This window comes from Mirounga leonina, unplaced genomic scaffold, assembly GCF_011800145.1.
Source record: "Mirounga leonina isolate KUSES-001 unplaced genomic scaffold, KU_Mleo_1.0 Mir_488, whole genome shotgun sequence".
Taxonomy (NCBI): domain Eukaryota; kingdom Metazoa; phylum Chordata; class Mammalia; order Carnivora; family Phocidae; genus Mirounga; species Mirounga leonina.
The window spans coordinates 2,658,631-2,675,155 of NW_023270777.1; the positions used below are offsets into that span (position 1 = coordinate 2,658,631).

A 16,525-nucleotide genomic window follows, 5' to 3' on the forward strand; every position below is an offset into this window, starting at 1 on the left:
GGAGGGCATGGGCGTGTCTCCACTGACCGCCCCCCCTCCATGGCTCTGGTGGGGGGGGGAGGCAAAAGGGGAACAGGCCGCAGGAGAAGCAGGGGTTTGGGGGGTGGGGAGTGCGGTGGGCTCCCAGGCGAAGCCCTTGATCCCCATAGAGTCGCCCGAGCCCGGGAGGGGGGTGTTGTGGAAATGGATCCACGTCCCGGGTGAGTTGGGCTTTGAGAAACTGGTGGGGGTGGGGGGTTGCAGAGAGAGCCCTCCGAGAGTTCTGCGGGCCTCGTCCGCTCATCCGGCTCCGTTTCTGCTCCCAGAAGCCGGCGATGAGCGCGTGCGCCCTCCTTGAGGGTGCGCTTGGGGACACCGGGCTCAGCGCCCCCGCGCCGTGGGCTCCGTCCCCGCCCCGCGGCCCCCGGGCCCTGCCCTGGCCCCGGCCGCGGCCCCGGCTCCGGCTCCTGCTGCTGGTGCTTCTCCTGCCGCCCTCCGTCCTCTCGGCCGTCTTCACAGTGGGGGTGCTGGGCCCCTGGGCCTGCGACCCCATCTTCGCGCGCGCCCGCCCGGACCTGGCCGCCCGCCTGGCCGCCGCCCGCCTGGCCCGCGACCCGGCGCTGGGAGGCAGCCCCCGCCTCGAGGTCACGCTGCTCCCGGAGCCGTGCCGGACGCCGGGCTCCCTGGAGGCGGTGTCCTCGGCGCTGGGCCGCGTCTCGGGCCTCGTGGGGCCGGTGAACCCCGCAGCCTGCCGGCCGGCCGAGCTCCTGGCGCAAGAGGCGGGCGTGGCGCTGGTGCCCTGGGGCTGCCCGGGGACGCGGGCGGCGGGCACGACGGCCCCCGCCGGGACGCCCGCGGCCGACGCCCTCTACGCTCTCCTCCGCGCCTTCCGCTGGGCGCGCGTGGCCCTGGTCACGGCGCCGCAGGACCTGTGGGTGGAGGCGGGCCGCGCGCTGTCCGCCGCGCTCAGGGCCCGGGGTCTGCCCGTGGCCCTGGTGACCACCATGGAACCCCCGGACCTGTCGGGAGCGCGGGAGGCCCTGAGGAGGGTCCAGGACGGGCCCAGAGTCAGTGGTAGGCTCCCCTGCAGGGTGCGGGGAGGAGGGCAGGGCCGCCGGCGGGCAGCCGGGCGCCGCAGTGAGCCGGAGTCTCCGCCGGTCGGTCCGCAGCAGTGATCATGGTGATGCACTCGGTGTTGCTGGGCGGCGAGGAGCAGCGCTGCTTACTGCAGGCGGCGGAAGAGCTGGGCCTGGCCGATGGCTCCCTGGTCTTCCTGCCCTTCGACACGCTCCACTACGCCTTGTCCCCGGGCCCGGAGGCCTTGGCCGCGCTCGCCAACAGCTCGCAGCTTCGTAGGGCCCACGACGCAGTGCTCACCCTCACGCGTCACTGTCCCCCGGGAAGCAGCGTGAGGGACAGCCTGAGCAGGGCCCAGGAGCACCAGGAGCTGCCCTCTGACCTCAACCTGGAGCAGGTAGAGGGACCAGGGAGGAGGGAAGAGGGGAGGAGAGCGGGGGAAGAGAGCAGGAGATGCCGGAGAGGGGAGAGGAGGATGGAGGCAATGAGAAGTTGACAGGGTCAGTGGAATCAGAGGATGGGGTCAGTGGGCGAGACTAACTAGCGGCCCCACCTGTTCTGAAGTTTCTTGGGTAATGCAAAGGCTCTGGTCTTGCTTGGGGCATCTTAGTGTACTGGGATTGCTTCTGGACGTGGGCAGTGAGACCTCTCAGGCCCAGCTCCAGGCAGTAGGCCCTAGTGAAGTCTACCCTGCAATGCTTGGCAGCCTGCTTCAAAGTAAACCCACCTCCAGCACAGTCTATAATACACTGCTGGTGTTCTTAAGAGAACAGGAAGGAGGAAGGATGCGGCTCCAATCTCCATGCCCAGTTTAGAAGTGTTTCTTCTGGGGCTTCATCTGGTGGTCATAACTTTTTGAGAGCCTTGACAACTTGTGAGAAGCAGGAAGATCTCTACGTGGGGCCAGGAGCTCCCATGATCATTGAGATCCACAGCGTACTCCCGACAACCAGCTAACACCCACGATTCCCTGAGATTCCAGAATCCCAGTTCAGACCATCTAACTCCATACCAGTCATAGAAAGGAGAGGGGGCTGGAAACCACTAAGATAGAAGGGAGTTTAGATGTCAGTGGGCAGTAAATTAACCACCACAAAGGCCCTACTCAAAGGGTTGAACTTGAGAGATGGCTGTGAGATATCCCCCCCCAACACCCCTAGTCTCCTCCAAGAGGATTTGGGGTAGCCAATGGAGAAAGGATGAGAAGAGTCAATAACAAGAGGAGAAAAAGACTCAGTTAGTCACAGTGGTGAAATGGGGTGCGGGGCAGGTGGGTGAAGTGATGAAAAAGCGTCTTCAGTTCTCCTTAACTGGCACAACCTGCCACCTAGCTCCCTATGAGACTCCTGGAAGTCACCCTTGATTCCTCTCATCTTCCCCCTAACACACACACACACACACACACACACACACACATCCAGACATCAAGTCCTGTCAGTTTTACTTGGTAAAAGTCATTTGAATCCATCCACTTTCTCCATTCCCACCGCCCCTGCCCTGGTTCAGGCCACAGTCCCTCTGATCTAAATCTTGAAACAGAATCTGCCAAATGGTCTCTGCTTCAATGCTTACCTGCCCTGGGCCTTTCTCCACCCAACAATCAGTTCAAACTTCAGAAATCAGACAAATCTGACTGTGTCACACCCCTGTTCAGAGCCTCCCCGGGGCTTCTCTCGCCCTGAACAGACGCAGGTCTCTTCAGATGGCTGACCAGGTGTCTTGTCTTCCTCTCTCTTCCATTTTCCTTGAACTTCAACCAGACAGTGCCACTTTGGGTTTCCTAAAATGTGCCCTTCTCTTTTGCCTCTGTGCTGCGGGGTGTGCTCTTCCCTCTCTCCTGCCCCTCCCCTCCCCCAGATAATTCTGACTCATCCTCTGAAGGATGGTCACTTCTTCTGGAAGCCTTCTCCTCCTCCACCCTACCCTCACCCATGGCACTGCCTTAGCCTCAGTGTCTGTTTCCCCAACTAGAAGAAAGATTCCTCGGGACAGGGACTCTATCTTATCAAGATCTCAGTATCACCTATTACCTTACACAGTGCCTGGCTCTGGGAGAGATGGGAACTTGGAAAAATAAGCTTGATGAAATGGGGTGATAGCCTTGGGGGAAGAAAAGAAGGAAAAATAGAAGAGAGAAGCCAACCAAAAGATAGGAAAGGAGGCTTTTAGGTGAATGAGAGGTAATGATATGAAAAATAGAAGCAGGGCAACCAACAGGAAAGGGGAGAGAGGAGCTGTTGGTGATGGAGAGTAGGAATAACCAGCGGTGAGAAGAGCCTAAGAACCCTGAAAAGAGGGAAGGTCAGCGAGGAAGAGGGGAGAGAAGAGAGCCAGTGGGGAGAGAGGAGGAGAGGGTCATTGGGGAGAGAGGAGGAGAGGGCCAATGGGAAGAAAGAGAAAGAGGGGATAGAGCCAATGGGGAGAGAGGAGGAGAGCGCACCCAGGGACACGGGGAAGCCCTAACGAGGTGTGAAGAGTCTATACACGCGGGGCTTGAGGGCTTGAAAGAAGCAGTGAAAGGCTGGGTGGACCAGTCAGCCCGCGTCTGTGTGTGGGCGGTGACCCCAAACCCTGAGCGCATCCTCTCCTTCCTCAGGTGTCCCCACTCTTCGGCACCATCTACGACGCGGTCTTCCTGCTGGCGGGGGGCGTGGCGCGGGCGCGGGCGGCCGCAGGGGGCGGCTGGGTGTCCGCAGAGGCGGTGGCCCGCCACATGCAAGATGCCCAGGTGCCCGGCTTCTGCGGGACCCTGGGAGGAGCCGAGGAGCCCCCATTCGTGCTGCTGGACACGGATGCAGCGGGGGACCGGCTCTTCGCCACCTACATGCTGGACCCCACCCGGGGCTCCCTCCGCTCGGCTGGGACCCCGGTGCATTTCCCTAGAGGCAGAGGAGCACCTGGGCCCGACCCCTCGTGCTGGTTCGAGCCAGACATCATCTGCAACGGAGGTGAGGGCGAGCACCCCAGCCCCCACTGGGACAGTCAGCGCAGACCCTCCACAAACTGGTGAAAGAGAGTGAACTCTCGCCCTGTAACTCCTTCCAGGTCCTCCTCAGACCCCTGGCTTGTGCGGACCCTCTCTCTTGCCAAGCCCCCAAAGCCCTCTTGGAACTTTTCTAGCATCCCCAGAGGCTCCCCTCCGCAGAACCCATAGCCTTTCCCTAGACCTCGTTCTGGGCTCCCGTCCACCTTTGCTAGAGCCTCCAGGATTTGACATGACTGCATACCTCGATAGAGAGGGCGCCTCCGCCTGGCCGCGGGGCCCTCAGCGTTCCTCCTCTCACTGCCTCTCCAGGAGTGGAGCACCGCCTCGTCTTTATCGGCTTCCTCCTGGTGGTTGGGATGGGGCTGATGGGGGCCTTCCTGGCCCATTATGTGAGGTGAGTATGGGAGTGAGGCGGGTAGGAGAGGAGCTTGGCTCTCCATCTCCCAGAATTGCATCTGGGCAGCAAGGACAGCAGGCTGAGCCCGCTCAAGAGTGGAAAAAGGGAGGACTGGGGGAGAGGCGGTGCCCCAAGGGGTGGCCGGCCAGATGATGTTTGGTTTGGGGATGGCTGCTCTCCCCTGAGCCAACGCTACCCCCTACCTGCCTCCTCTCATGGACTTTGGTCCCCTTTGAGCAGATGACATCCTTTCCCTCCCAGGCATCGGCTACTTCACATCCAAATGGTCTCTGGCCCCAACAAGATCATCCTGACTCTGGACGATATCACCTTTCTCCAACCGCAAGGAGGCAGCACGCGAAAGGTGGGGGAAGCAGGGAGGCAAGGGATCTCTGGCAGGGAGCCCTCTCTCCAAGAGTCCTTCCGTGTATATCTGTTCCCCTGCCTGGGCCAGCCTCACCTCAGCCCCCACCTGGGAAGGCCTCCTTTCTGGCCTGGCTCCCTCTCAGGTCTGAGTTCTGGGGGTGTGCAATGAGAGTAAGAGCTCCTGTCCCTGCTGCTTCCCTGGGGCAGCGTGAAGCTCGGAGAAAACCAACTTGTTTGTTTTGTAAACTGTAAAGTGCAGTGCAATTGGGAAGTAATGTCATTATCACCTTCCCTAATTAAGAGTTCTTCCCCTCCTCTCTGTAATCCCCAGAACTCAGCCTGACCTCAACCCAGGACTCTAACCCTACAGTATATTTTGATCCCTTGCATTGACCTCTGCCTTCCAGGTGGCCCAGGGGAGCCGAACGAGTCTGGCCGCCCGCAGCATGTCAGACATTCGCAGCGTCCCCAGCCAGCCCTCGGATAGCTCCAACATTGGTCTCTATGAGGTGAGCCTTACCCCGGCCAGGCCCGGCTCTATTCCTGGAGTTGTGTTGTATCTTGCAGGCTCCAGAAAATGGTGATAGGAGCCCAGAATGGGCTCTAGGAGGAGGTCATGGGTCCCCCAAAGGGAGCATCTGGGAATCCTTCCTGCCCCAGGATTCCGCCTTAGCCTTTATCCAGATGCGTGCTCCTCAAAGGCTAATCCCAGTGGCTCAGAGGCTGGAGGCCTGACGGGGGGGGGGGGGGGGGGCGGGGGGGATGTACTGGGACCATGCAGCCCGGAGTGGCCCACTGAAGCCATTCCCTGCCCTGTCCCCTCAGTGATCCAAGCCTTCAGGTTAGCAGAGGATATGGGCCTCCTTGGAAAGGTTGGGGCAGAGGGGCACCTGGGATGTGGTCTCATGGTCATAAAAAGGACATTTCCAGGACATGGATTTTTCGGGGGAGTTTCCAGACAGGGCTGTCCCCAACTCAAGACAGACCCAAGTCTTTGCCCCACCCAGCATTGCCACCCAGTTCAGCTCAAACTCAGGAACAAGCCTTAGAGGGGGAAAAAGAAAGTCACAAAAGCGCATTAGGATCTTAACTATGGGTCAGCCAATCTGAACTTGGTGGTATGGGGGCGAAATTGTGAACAGACTCAGAAGAGAGCTGTGGGAACTCAGCTAATTAGGAGGGTGGGATGGAGATTTAGACTTCCCAAGCATCAGGTCACACAGAGAATGCAGAGGCTCCTACCCCATCAGCTGCGTCCCCGTGAACCAGCCCGACCAACAGCTGAGGACAGGGCGGCTCAGAGCCTGGAGGGGAACTGCCTGTCCTTCGCAGTTGTCTGTAATAAAAAGCCTAATCTACCCAGACTCCTGACTCCCAGCACAGTGCTCTCTCATGGCAACAGAGGGTGCCAAGGGCTGTGGTCGCAGTGACATGTGTGGTGGTAATGACTTGCTTAGTAAGGCTGAGGACAGCCATGTAAGGGGGGGCTCCCTCCCGGCTAGCTGTGAAGTGGACCCGCAGACCTCAAGCTCCTTGCTCCTGATGCTCTGTGTCACAGGGAAGATGTATCTGGGGCAGGGGGCCAGTGGAAATGTGGGGGCCCTAGGGATCCTCGCCTCGTGGGGTTTTAAGAAACTGAGTTCACACAAAGCAAAAGAAAAGAAAGAAAGAAAGAAGCCGAGTTCACTACTCCCATCTCTGCTCCAGGGAGACTGGGTTTGGTTGAAGAAATTCCCCGGGGATCACATAGCTATCCGCCCAGCAACCAAGGCAGCCTTCTCCAAGGTGAGAGTGGGCCCTCCTCTCTAAAGAAGATTTCTACGCTCTTTCATAATACTAGCTCTTTCGTTTGGTGTGCTTATCATGATGTGTCATTGTAGGTTCAGTGTGGGCTTGTGTATTTTTTAAAAAGATTTATTTATTTATTTTAGAGAAGGGGGGGCAGAGGGAGAGAGAGAATCTCAAGCAGACTCCCCGACTCAGGGCTCGATCCCACGACCGTGAGATCATGACCTGAGCTGAAATCAAGAGTCGGATGTTCCACCGGCTGAGCCACCCAGGCGCCCCTCTAGCGTATTTCTTATCTGCCTCACTCACTGGACTGCAAGCTAAGTGAGGGTTTCCCCTGCCCCATCATTGCATGTTTGGCACCCAGCACAGTGTCTGGAACGTTAGAGAGACGTAATAAATATTTGTTGAGTGAATGACAGAAAGTTAAAAAGGGCTTGAGCGATGGGGAAGCTGGCAGGCAAGCAGTAGCCTGGCTTATTCTGGTCCTTACATCACGCAGCCCTTGCCTGGCCTCCTTCCCTGAGGCCTCGACCGAAGCTCTGTGGCCACAGCTGCAGAGTGACTTAGGGTCAACCGGCTAAATCACCATTTAATGGCAGGCATCTCAGATGAAAGCAAGCCCCTTACTGGACCGAAGGACGGCCGTCACCCGCTAGCCCCTGTTTTCCCAGGCTGCCCAGACTGGGGGGGGGGGGGTGCTGTCCTCCTCTGGGACCACAGCTCACTCCTTCTCTAACCTGGGGAGGCTGGGAGTCTCAGACATTTCTGACACAGTGACAGAACCAAGCAAGGCGGCCCTGAGCCATCACCCGCACAGCCATTTCTGGTGCTTTCTTTGAAAGCAGTGAGGCTTCATCCTGGTTCTCTCTGCAAGGGCTGTCACATCAGAAGGGGAGGGCGCTGGTGCTGGGGGCTTCTCCATGGAGTGTTTCCCCCTAAATCCAGGCAGTTCAAAGTCTTACCGGAACCTGCCTGGGTCCTGGTTCCCCCCGCAAGGTTGTCTTTTCAGTCCTAACTTGAAGCTAAAGCCTGCTAAGCATCTGAACGGGGGAGACGTGATCTGCGGAAGCAAGCCTCTCTCCACGCCCCACGGACCTTTCCATCCACCGTTCTTATCCCATCTTCCGAGCTGGGACACTCAGAAACAGGCCTGAATAACAGGTCTCCTCCTCACGTTGCTTCCAGGGCAGAAAATGCCCGTTCACTTTCTCCCTCCCAGCTCCGGGAGCTCCGGCAGGAGAACGTGGCCCTCTACCTGGGGCTCTTCCTCGGCGGCGGCGGCGGAGCGGGTGGCTCGGCGGCCGCGGGGGAAGGCATGCTGGCTCTGGTCTCAGAGCACTGCACCCGGGGCTCCCTCCACGACCTCCTCGCCCACAGAGACATCAAGCTGGACTGGATGTTCAAGTCCTCCCTCCTCCTGGACCTCATCAAGGTGTGGGGCGTGCGGGTGTGGCGGGGAGGACAGGGCAGGGAGCCGCGGGGCTGAGGCCGCCTTCCCTCCCACCCCTCCAGGGAATGAGGTATCTGCACCATCGAGGCGTGGCCCACGGGCGGCTTAAGTCACGGAACTGCGTGGTGGACGGGAGGTTCGTGCTCAAAGTCACGGACCACGGCCTCGGGCGACTGCTGGAAGCGCAGAGGGTGTTAGCGGAGCCTCCCAGCGCGGAGGGTAGGATTCCTGGCTGCCCCCCGCGCGCGGAAGCGCATCCCCCAGGATTCCCGTTATTTCCAGGGTCCCTCCACCCCTCCCTCCGCCTTCGCATGCTCTCCATTCCACCGCCACTGGACGTGGCTGCCACCACGGAAAAGGTCTTGTGACTTCTGAGATGCGAAGGGTGGGCTCCGTGATTGGGGAGGCGGGGGCTGGCTGGGGCGTGGCTTGTGCCTGAAGGGCGGAGTCTCCTCTGAGCTCCGCTGGGCCTAAAGGGTGGAGCCTATTTGTGAGGACCCCGCTTTCTCTGGGACCCGCGTTGGTTTTCTGGTAGTTTTATCTGGGGGGTAGCTGCAGGTAGCGAGGCCAGACTCCGCCTGGGAGTTGGTGAGTGGGTGCGAGCCTGGCCTTCCTGGTTAGGGTGGGGGTCTGTCCCCGGCGCCCCCAAGGCCCTCCGCTTGCCCACGCCCCCTTCCCCGACCCCAGACCAGCTATGGACAGCCCCGGAGCTGCTTCGCGACCCGGCCCTGGAGCGCAGGGGGACGCTGGCTGGTGACGTCTTCAGCCTGGGCATCATCATGCAGGAGGTCGTGTGTCGCAGCGCCCCCTACGCCATGCTGGAGCTGACTGCCGAGGGTACGCCGCCCCTCGCCTGGGCCTTTGGGCTAAGAAGGCAGGCTGCCGTTAGGCAGAGCCTCGCCAGCGCCAGCCTCTTTTCCCGAAAGCCCGGGGCTGAGGCTTAATTAGGGGGGCCTCCCTTATGTGGGTCTGAAGGGTCAGGGCAGTGGAGAGCCAAGCATCGGGATGGACGGGGCGGCTCTTAGACGTGCAGACTTCAGTGGTTGCCTCTGTCCTCGTCCTGGCCCCAACCTGCTCCTCCAACTGAGGGAGCAGGCTCTTCTCTGGTTCTTAGGTGCCCCAGGGAGGGAGCAGTGTCGGGAGAAGGGGGTATAGAGCAGTCGGATCTGGTTCAGATCCTTGATCACCCCTACCTGATCACCCCAACCCTCCCTCTTGTTATGCGCAGTAGCTGTTAGGTTCTGCCTATCACCTCTTACTGCCCCCTGTCCCCCAGGGTTCAAGATCTTTTTGTTGCTCCAGGAACCCCCTCCTTCACTACACTTTCCCACCTACCGAAGCTCTGATTTAAAGAACCCCCGTCCAGTGTCCCCATCTTGAGCTTCAGCAATCAGGCCAGAGTCAGAAGTGGCTTCTCTTGGCCCCCTTGTGCCTCCAGAAGTGGTGCAGAGGGTGCGGAGCCCCCCTCCACTGTGTCGGCCCTCTGTGTCCATGGACCAGGCGCCCATGGAGTGCATCCAGCTGATGAAGCAATGCTGGGCAGAGCAGCCAGAACTTCGGCCCTCCTTGGACCGCATCTTCGACCAGGTCAGGGACTGGGATTGGGGTTAGGGCTGCGCTGGTCACGTGTCAGCAACTTGAGGAGGCTTCCAGAAGGCAGGCCAGCAGGATCTCTGATCTCCAGGCTATCTCCCAAAGGGGTAGTCTGAGGACTGGGATTAGGTGGGGGCAGAGTGAGAACAGGGGCTATGGAGGCCTTTGGAGCGGGAGACAGAGCTCTGGGTGGGAGAAATGTTTGGCACAGTGTGGCAGAAAGACCCTTGGCCTGGGAGTCCAAAGGCTGGGCTGGTTCCAGTGCCTTGACAATTACTAGCTGAGAGTAGCTGACCTCGGAGAACCCCCATTTCCCATCTGTCTCCTGATAATGCGTGGAAACAGAGGGCCTGGCATCCCCGGGGGGTAGGGGGTGGTTGATGAGTAAAAGATGAACAGGGAGGGGGGCTGGCGCACAAGGGTCACGGCAGCCCAGGTCCCACCAGCTTCCTCCTCCTGCCAGTTCAAAAGCATCAACAAGGGCCGGAAAATGAACATCATTGACTCGATGCTGAGGATGCTGGAGCAGTACTCCAGTAACCTGGAGGACCTGATCGGGGAGCGCACAGAAGAGCTGGAGCTGGAGAAGCAGAAGACCGACCGGCTGCTCAGGCAGATGCTGCCACTGTGGGTGCCTGCGGGCGGGAGAGGGAGCGGGGGGCGGGGCAGGGGAATAGCGGGGATGCAGCCCGTCCGGCGTGTCTGGGTAACCCCGCCACCCGCCATCCCTAGTTCCGTGGCCGAGGCCCTGAAGATGGGGACACCTGTGGAGCCCGAGTATTTTGAGGAGGTGACGCTCTACTTCAGCGACATCGTGGGCTTCACCACCATCTCAGCCATGAGCGAGCCCATCGAGGTGGTGGATCTGCTCAACGACCTCTACACGCTCTTCGACGCCATCATCGGCTCCCACGACGTCTACAAGGTGGGGTGTGCGGGGGGGGGGGGGGGGCAAAGCACCCTTCAGCTTCACCAGCCCCCAGCCTGCTTGCCCCAGTCCTTCGAAGCCCTCCGTCCCTTCTGCCAGCTCCGCAGGTTGGAAGCCTCCCCTGGATCCCTGCACTAACCCCCGTTGAGGTCCCCCGACAAGGGACAATGGCTTTGCGGGAGAGGGGTGCTCAGTACTGAAGCCGCACGACCCCTTCCCTCAGGTGGAGACAATTGGGGACGCCTACATGGTGGCCTCGGGGCTGCCCCAGCGGAACGGGCAGCGGCACGCCGCCGAGATCGCCAACATGGCTCTGGACATCCTCAGCGCCGTGGGCTCCTTCCGAATGCGCCACATGCCCGAGGTGCCCGTGCGCATCCGCATCGGCCTGCACTCGGGTAACTCCCGGGCCCTCGCGCCCGTCCGCCCCGCGGGGGCCCGGCTCCGCAGTCCGGAGACAGGACGCCCACTCACGGAGTGGGGGGTGGCGGTGGGGGGACGTGTCTGGGAGCCGCCTCTGCCTACCAGCCCCCCGTTGTGACTGAGAGGTACCCTTGAGAGTGTTGCCCTGGGGGGCGGGTGGAGCTGATTGGGTGCCAGCGTCCCCCGAGGTGCTAGGTGCCCCCCAGCCGCCAGGACGGCCGGCCGCAGCCCAGGCCCCAGCCGCACACCCTGTGCGTCTCCGCAGGCCCGTGCGTGGCGGGCGTGGTGGGCCTCACCATGCCGCGGTACTGCCTGTTTGGGGACACGGTCAACACCGCCTCGCGCATGGAGTCCACGGGGCTGCGTGAGTGGGGCGGGGGCGGGCGGGGCTGGGCTGCGGGGCGACTCACTGAGCAGTGGGGGAACGGCTAGGGAGGTGGGGTGCACGCGGGAGGGGAGTCCCGAAATCCCCGCGCCCCCCTGTCATCCCAGCTTACCGTATCCACGTGAACGTGAGCACCGTGCGGATTCTCCACAATCTGGACCAGGGCTTCCAGACCGAGGTGCGAGGCCGCACCGAGCTGAAGGTGAGGCTAGGCCCCGCCCCGTCCTGGACCCAGGCTGGGTTCCACTCAGACCTCAAGATCCACCCGCCCTCCCCGCAGCCCCCTAAGTGCTCCCCTCCCCCGTGTTTCCCCAGGGCAAGGGCGCTGAAGACACCTACTGGCTGGTGGGCAGACTCGGCTTCAACAAGCCCATCCCACAACCGCCTGACCTGCAACCGGGGTGAGGAGCCGGCCTCCCGCCCCCTTCACGCCTTCTCGGTCTCCTGCGGGTCTCCTGCGGTGCCTGACCCCGCCCTCCCACTCCCCCTCTCTGAAGCTGACACCCTCTCTACCGCAGGGCCAGCAGCCATGGCATCAGTCTGGAGGAGATCCCCCTGGATCGGCGACAGAAGCTGAAGAAGGCGAGGCCGGGCCTGTTCTCTGGGAAGTGAGGCCCAGCCCACACAGGTGCTGCCCTTCTGCTCCCAAGCCCAGCTGCCAGTCTCCTCTCAGACTCTGGGGTGGGGTGAGGGGCTACCCACCTCTGGGAGATGCTTTCTGGGGAAAAGGCACCTCTTCCCCAGCCTTAGGGCCTAGTGGCCTAGCCCTGCCGGCTGAACTTCCCACCCAAGCAGGGTGTCCCCATCCCTGGTCTGACCGAGTGAGCCCAGGCTCGTTCCTAAACCCGGGGACTTTCCCTGGGAGGGAAGCACCAGCTGCAGGGATTCTGGTTCAGTAGGTCTGGAGTGGTCCAGGAATCCAGACTTGAGAACCCCTGTACACATGACCCGAGACCTCTCTCCTCGGACCCCCCCACTGCATTAACCAGGCATCCCTGCCAGGCTGCACAGGCTGTGCACTGCACAAGAGACCACTCTAGGGAGCAGCATTTGGCAGAGGACAAGATGAACGCTGTCTCTAGAGTTCTGTCAGGGCAGAAGCCCTGCCCTCTACCTTCCTTGAAAAAACTTTGATCCATGACCTTCCCCTTCCTAGGTGAACCCCCATGACCCCTTCTCACGATTTGCCTTTGACACACTCCTCTTTCTCTCAGGAGTATTCCGGAAGGTCCTTTTCCTGAAAGTTGCTGCTATAGGTGACCAAAAGTCTGGCTAATAACCAGTGGCTTCTCGCCAGCTCTGCCTCAAAGGATTCTGGGCCTTTACAGGAGCTGGTTGCAAACCCGCTGTGTGACCTCGGGAAAGTTTCATGCGCTCTCTGGGCTTGGGTTCCCCCTCCATGATGAAATAAGGAGAGGCCTAGGTGGTTTCCGCACTCTCCTGCTCTGACAGCTAAGCATCAGTGTGGTTGGCCTGGGGATACGGGCCACTGGGCTTGGGGCCTCCAGCCCCAGTGACTCTGAGCCCATCAGGAGAGGTTGGGATGGGGATTCTCCACTTTCTAGGCCCCGCCCCCCAGGCCCCAGGAAGGAGGGTCTGGGATTGGCTGCCCCAACCCCAGAGGTGGGTGAGGAGACCTCCTGTTCCTCCAGAGCAGGGTTGTCCAGTGGCCTGCGGATTAGTCTCTGTTTAGCTTCCAGCATCCTTCCCTTCATCCCCCCCCCCCCCCCCCCCCCCCCCCGTCACAAACCGGCTCCTCCCTCGGGCACAACCGTGACTTGCCCAAGTGCAGAGAAAAGCCGGCTTCCAGGCTTTGGGTAAAGGAAGCGAATCAGAATCGGCATTTTAACGAGCTCCCTCCAAGAGTTTCTGTGCACTTGAACGTCGGCGAATCGTGTCACTACGTGCTCCTAAGAATCCCTAAGATTTCATAGAAACCAGCCCCGAGACTTGTTTTGTCTGGGCTCTGGGGTAGTTTTGTTTTGAGCTTACATTTAGAAATGTTAGGGCTTCGCTCTTCTGTTCTAATGGTCCCCGCCCCTCACTGGAGCTCAGGACTCGGGGAGTAGCTGCTGGTGGGATCCCAGGAGCTCCCGGAGCTGGTCTGGCCTGGCTTGTGAAATCCACAAGCTCCGTAGTCCTCCCACCCCCCTTCCTAAAGGCTGAGAACGAATGAGTAAGAAATCTAAAATCCAGCACTTGTAGCTTCTGGTTACTTGACGTGGTGCTGCTAGAATGAGTAATTTAGCGCAATTTAAAAAACGTGTTTTTTTTAAAGATTTTATTTATTTATTTGACAGAGACACAGCGAGAGAGGGAACACGAGCAGGGGGAGTGGGAGAGGAGAAGCAGGCTTCCCGCGGAGCGGGGAGCCCGATGCGGGGCTCGATCCCAGGACCCTGGGATCCTGACCTGAGCCGAAGGCAGACGCTTAACGACTGGGCCACCCAGGCGCCCCTAAAAAACGTTTTAAATGGAGTCTGGAGATGATGAGTTAAAGTTTAAAAAAAAACAAAAACAAAAACCCAGATGTGCACGCATGCGCGCACACAGTATTTTTTAAAAAATTATGTACATTCTTAAATATCTCTCTTCAGATTTTCTCTGTACTTGGGTCCTGGGGATTGAGGGCAGGCCACGTTGCTGGCACAGGGCCTGACAATGTGACTCGAGCCCTCACTCCCCTGTCCCTTCCCAGGCCTCCCCCTCCTTGCCCCCAGAATCCCCCACTTCCACCCTTTCTCTCTCCTTCCATCCCACCTGTGAGGATGGCCTGTGATTCAGGGGAGCCTCCAGGCAGAGTTGACCTGGGATTACCGGATTACACGCCAGAAGACTAGCATGGGCAGGCTGGGGCAGGAAGTCCTAGGGGAGGAGGAGCTTGAGCCCAAATCCAGTTTAGGGTAGAGGTGGAGGCAGCAGGGCTGAGCAGGTCCCTTCCCGCCTTCACCTCTGCCTTGTCTGGAGACCTGAGTGGGCAGACGTGACCCGGGAGGAGCCTGTAGAGGTCGGGAGAGCGGAGGCCCAGCCCAGAGCTCACAGAGCTGGTGGGAGAAGGGCCGGGAAGGTGGAGGCGCAGTCTCCCCATTTCTGTGGAAACTTCCTTCCTGGGCCCAATCAGTGTCCTAGAGCCCCGCTCCCCACCGGCCTCCAGCCCCCTTCACCTGCTCACCCCTGTGGTTCCTGGGACGCGGGCAGCCCCAGCCCCGAGAGCACCTGGCTTGGCCATCAGGCTCTCCCCACCCTCAGATGTGTTTACACTACCTCTGCTAGCTGGCCTGCGCCGGGGGCCCCCACGTGGGGCTGTCCTCGCCTTCGGGGCGGTTCTGTAGCCCCAACCCGTGATGGCCAGCAGGGCCCTCCCGCAGCTGTTGCTGCTTCCATCCCGTAGCTGCGACTCCACATCATGTCCCGGGGCTCACTCGGCGCCTTTTCTCTGCTGCTCCTCAGGGTCGGGGCCCTGCTCCCCATCCCCAGCTGCAGTGGGCCCCAGGCACCCCGCTTTGGGGGAATCTGTGACGCTGCTCGTGGGGGCCTGTGGTCACTGGGACCTTCTGGACTGTGTGCTGTGGACGCCAGGCCGTGTGCCACGGTGCTGGGTCCTGGGAGGGTGAGGACTGAAATAAAGGCGAGCTTTCTTCCATGCCACGGTGTGAGAACGTTTGGGCCTGGACGGTCCGAACACCCCTTCCCTGCGGCGTTCGAACCTGGCGTTTCCCAGGAGGGCTACAGGTAGGGGTGAGTCTCAGCGATGGCCGAGGCAGAGGGAGGTGAGCTGAGGCCCACAGCTCCCCCAGCAACTACTCTGCTCAGGGGGTCTGCTCTGAGGGGACAAAGCAGGGAAGCCTCAGGCTTTTCAGGTTTCTAGAAAAGACCAGGGGCCCTGAGGCTCTGGAATAGGGTGGTGTGGCCTCATCCCTGGGTCGCAGGCAGGAGAGGGGAAGGAAGACAGGAGCAGAGCTGTTCTGTGACCAGGCCCCAGGGGAGCCAGAGCCCAAGACTAAAGGAACGGGGCCCACAAATGTAGAAACCTGAGGCCCTTTCATCTCTGGGCAGGACTTCACAACTCACATCCCGCCTCTCACCCCTCAAGAGCCTGCCACTGGGGCAGAAGAGACTGCCCCCAAGCCACCAGGGGGTGACCGGCCCATTGGTCGTCCCTTGTCTCTCCGCCCTACGTCCCGGCCCCAGGCCTGACGTTTCTGACATGATGCCTCGAGATGGGCATCGGTGGCTGTAACTTCCTGGCGTCCCCAGTGTCCGTGGAGCTGACCCCAGACCTCCCCCCTCCAGTCACTGCATCCCTCTGTGGCCAGGATAGCTTCAGGGCAGGCAGGGACTTGCCAGCCGGGGCAAAGAGGCTTGGTGCTCAGAGGCTGCTGGAAGCTGAGTGAAGAAGCTGCCTGTTTTCTCTGGGGTTACTGAGGGGGCAGGACGCGGGGCCGTCCGAGACACAGGGCATCACTGACAGAGGGGCGGCGTGGCCTCTGCCCCTCGCTGGGCCTAAGGCCGGATTGGCTGTTTGAACACCGTGGGCTAGTTGTTGGCTTAAGCCAGACTGGATTCGTGTTGTTCTTTGCAGTCCTAAGTGTCCTCAGAAGGCTGATGGTGCGGTGGGGGGGGTTGGACTGGTTTAACAGTAAAGAAAAGAAGAAACTGCTGGCTTGGGAGGGAGGCAGGGAATGCAGGCTGAGTGACCAGGAGGAGACAGCCTCCAAGCCGGGACTCCACCAACAGTCAGCCAGCGCCTTTCCCTGCCCTCTGACTGGTGCTGAAAATTCCAGTTCCGGGAACCCAACCCAGGGAAAGGCTAGCACCCAAGGGGAGAACATGCACACAGCCTTGTAGCCTCATCTGGACTCCCGTGCTGACCCGGCTGCTGGAAGGTGGAGGAGCCTCCAGGTCCGACCTCAGAGCCAAGGCCCGTGAAACTGGTGCTCCCAGCTCAGAGCAGTGCTAGCAATCGACATCCTCAGGAATTCAGTGACTAGACTTTGACAGGCAGGCTGGGGTGGGGCGGATGGCGCCCCTGCTCCCGGAGTGCGGAAGGAAGTAGAAAATGGGGGGAAGGACAGTTGTGACATCTGGGATCCTTTGGTTCCCCGCAGGGCAGGGCTTGCTTCTCAGCCTAGAGACTTGCCCTTCCAACC

General features: G+C 60.5%; 1 protein-coding gene across 1 annotated transcript; it reads left to right on the forward strand.

Annotated features, from left to right (window-relative positions):
- Nucleotides 1-314: 314 nt before the first annotated feature.
- On the forward strand, nucleotides 315-13,666 carry GUCY2D (guanylate cyclase 2D, retinal). The gene is made up of 19 exons (XM_034989815.1): nucleotides 315-1,053; nucleotides 1,149-1,453; nucleotides 3,653-4,004; nucleotides 4,352-4,436; nucleotides 4,701-4,803; nucleotides 5,213-5,314; nucleotides 6,513-6,590; nucleotides 7,816-8,028; nucleotides 8,109-8,265; nucleotides 8,734-8,883; nucleotides 9,485-9,633; nucleotides 10,103-10,266; nucleotides 10,372-10,564; nucleotides 10,791-10,965; nucleotides 11,256-11,354; nucleotides 11,483-11,577; nucleotides 11,691-11,776; nucleotides 11,894-12,003; nucleotides 12,590-13,666. The coding sequence occupies exons 1-18, from the start codon at nucleotides 315-317 to the stop codon at nucleotides 11,985-11,987; spliced, it is 3,339 nt and encodes a 1,112-aa protein (XP_034845706.1). The 3' UTR covers nucleotides 11,988-12,003; nucleotides 12,590-13,666.
- Nucleotides 13,667-16,525: the final 2,859 nt, after the last annotated feature.

Bases quoted from the DNA above. Each gene is read 5' to 3' on its own strand.
- GUCY2D (XM_034989815.1), top strand. From the start codon at position 315: ATGAGCGCGTGCGCCCTCCTTGAGGGTGCGCTTGGGGACACCGGGCTC. The intron at 4,804-5,212 runs GTGGGGGAAGCA...TCTGCCTTCCAG, and splicing joins AAGGAGGCAGCACGCGAAAG to GTGGCCCAGGGGAGCCGAAC. The intron at 10,565-10,790 runs GTGGGGTGTGCG...CCCTTCCCTCAG, and splicing joins GCTCCCACGACGTCTACAAG to GTGGAGACAATTGGGGACGC.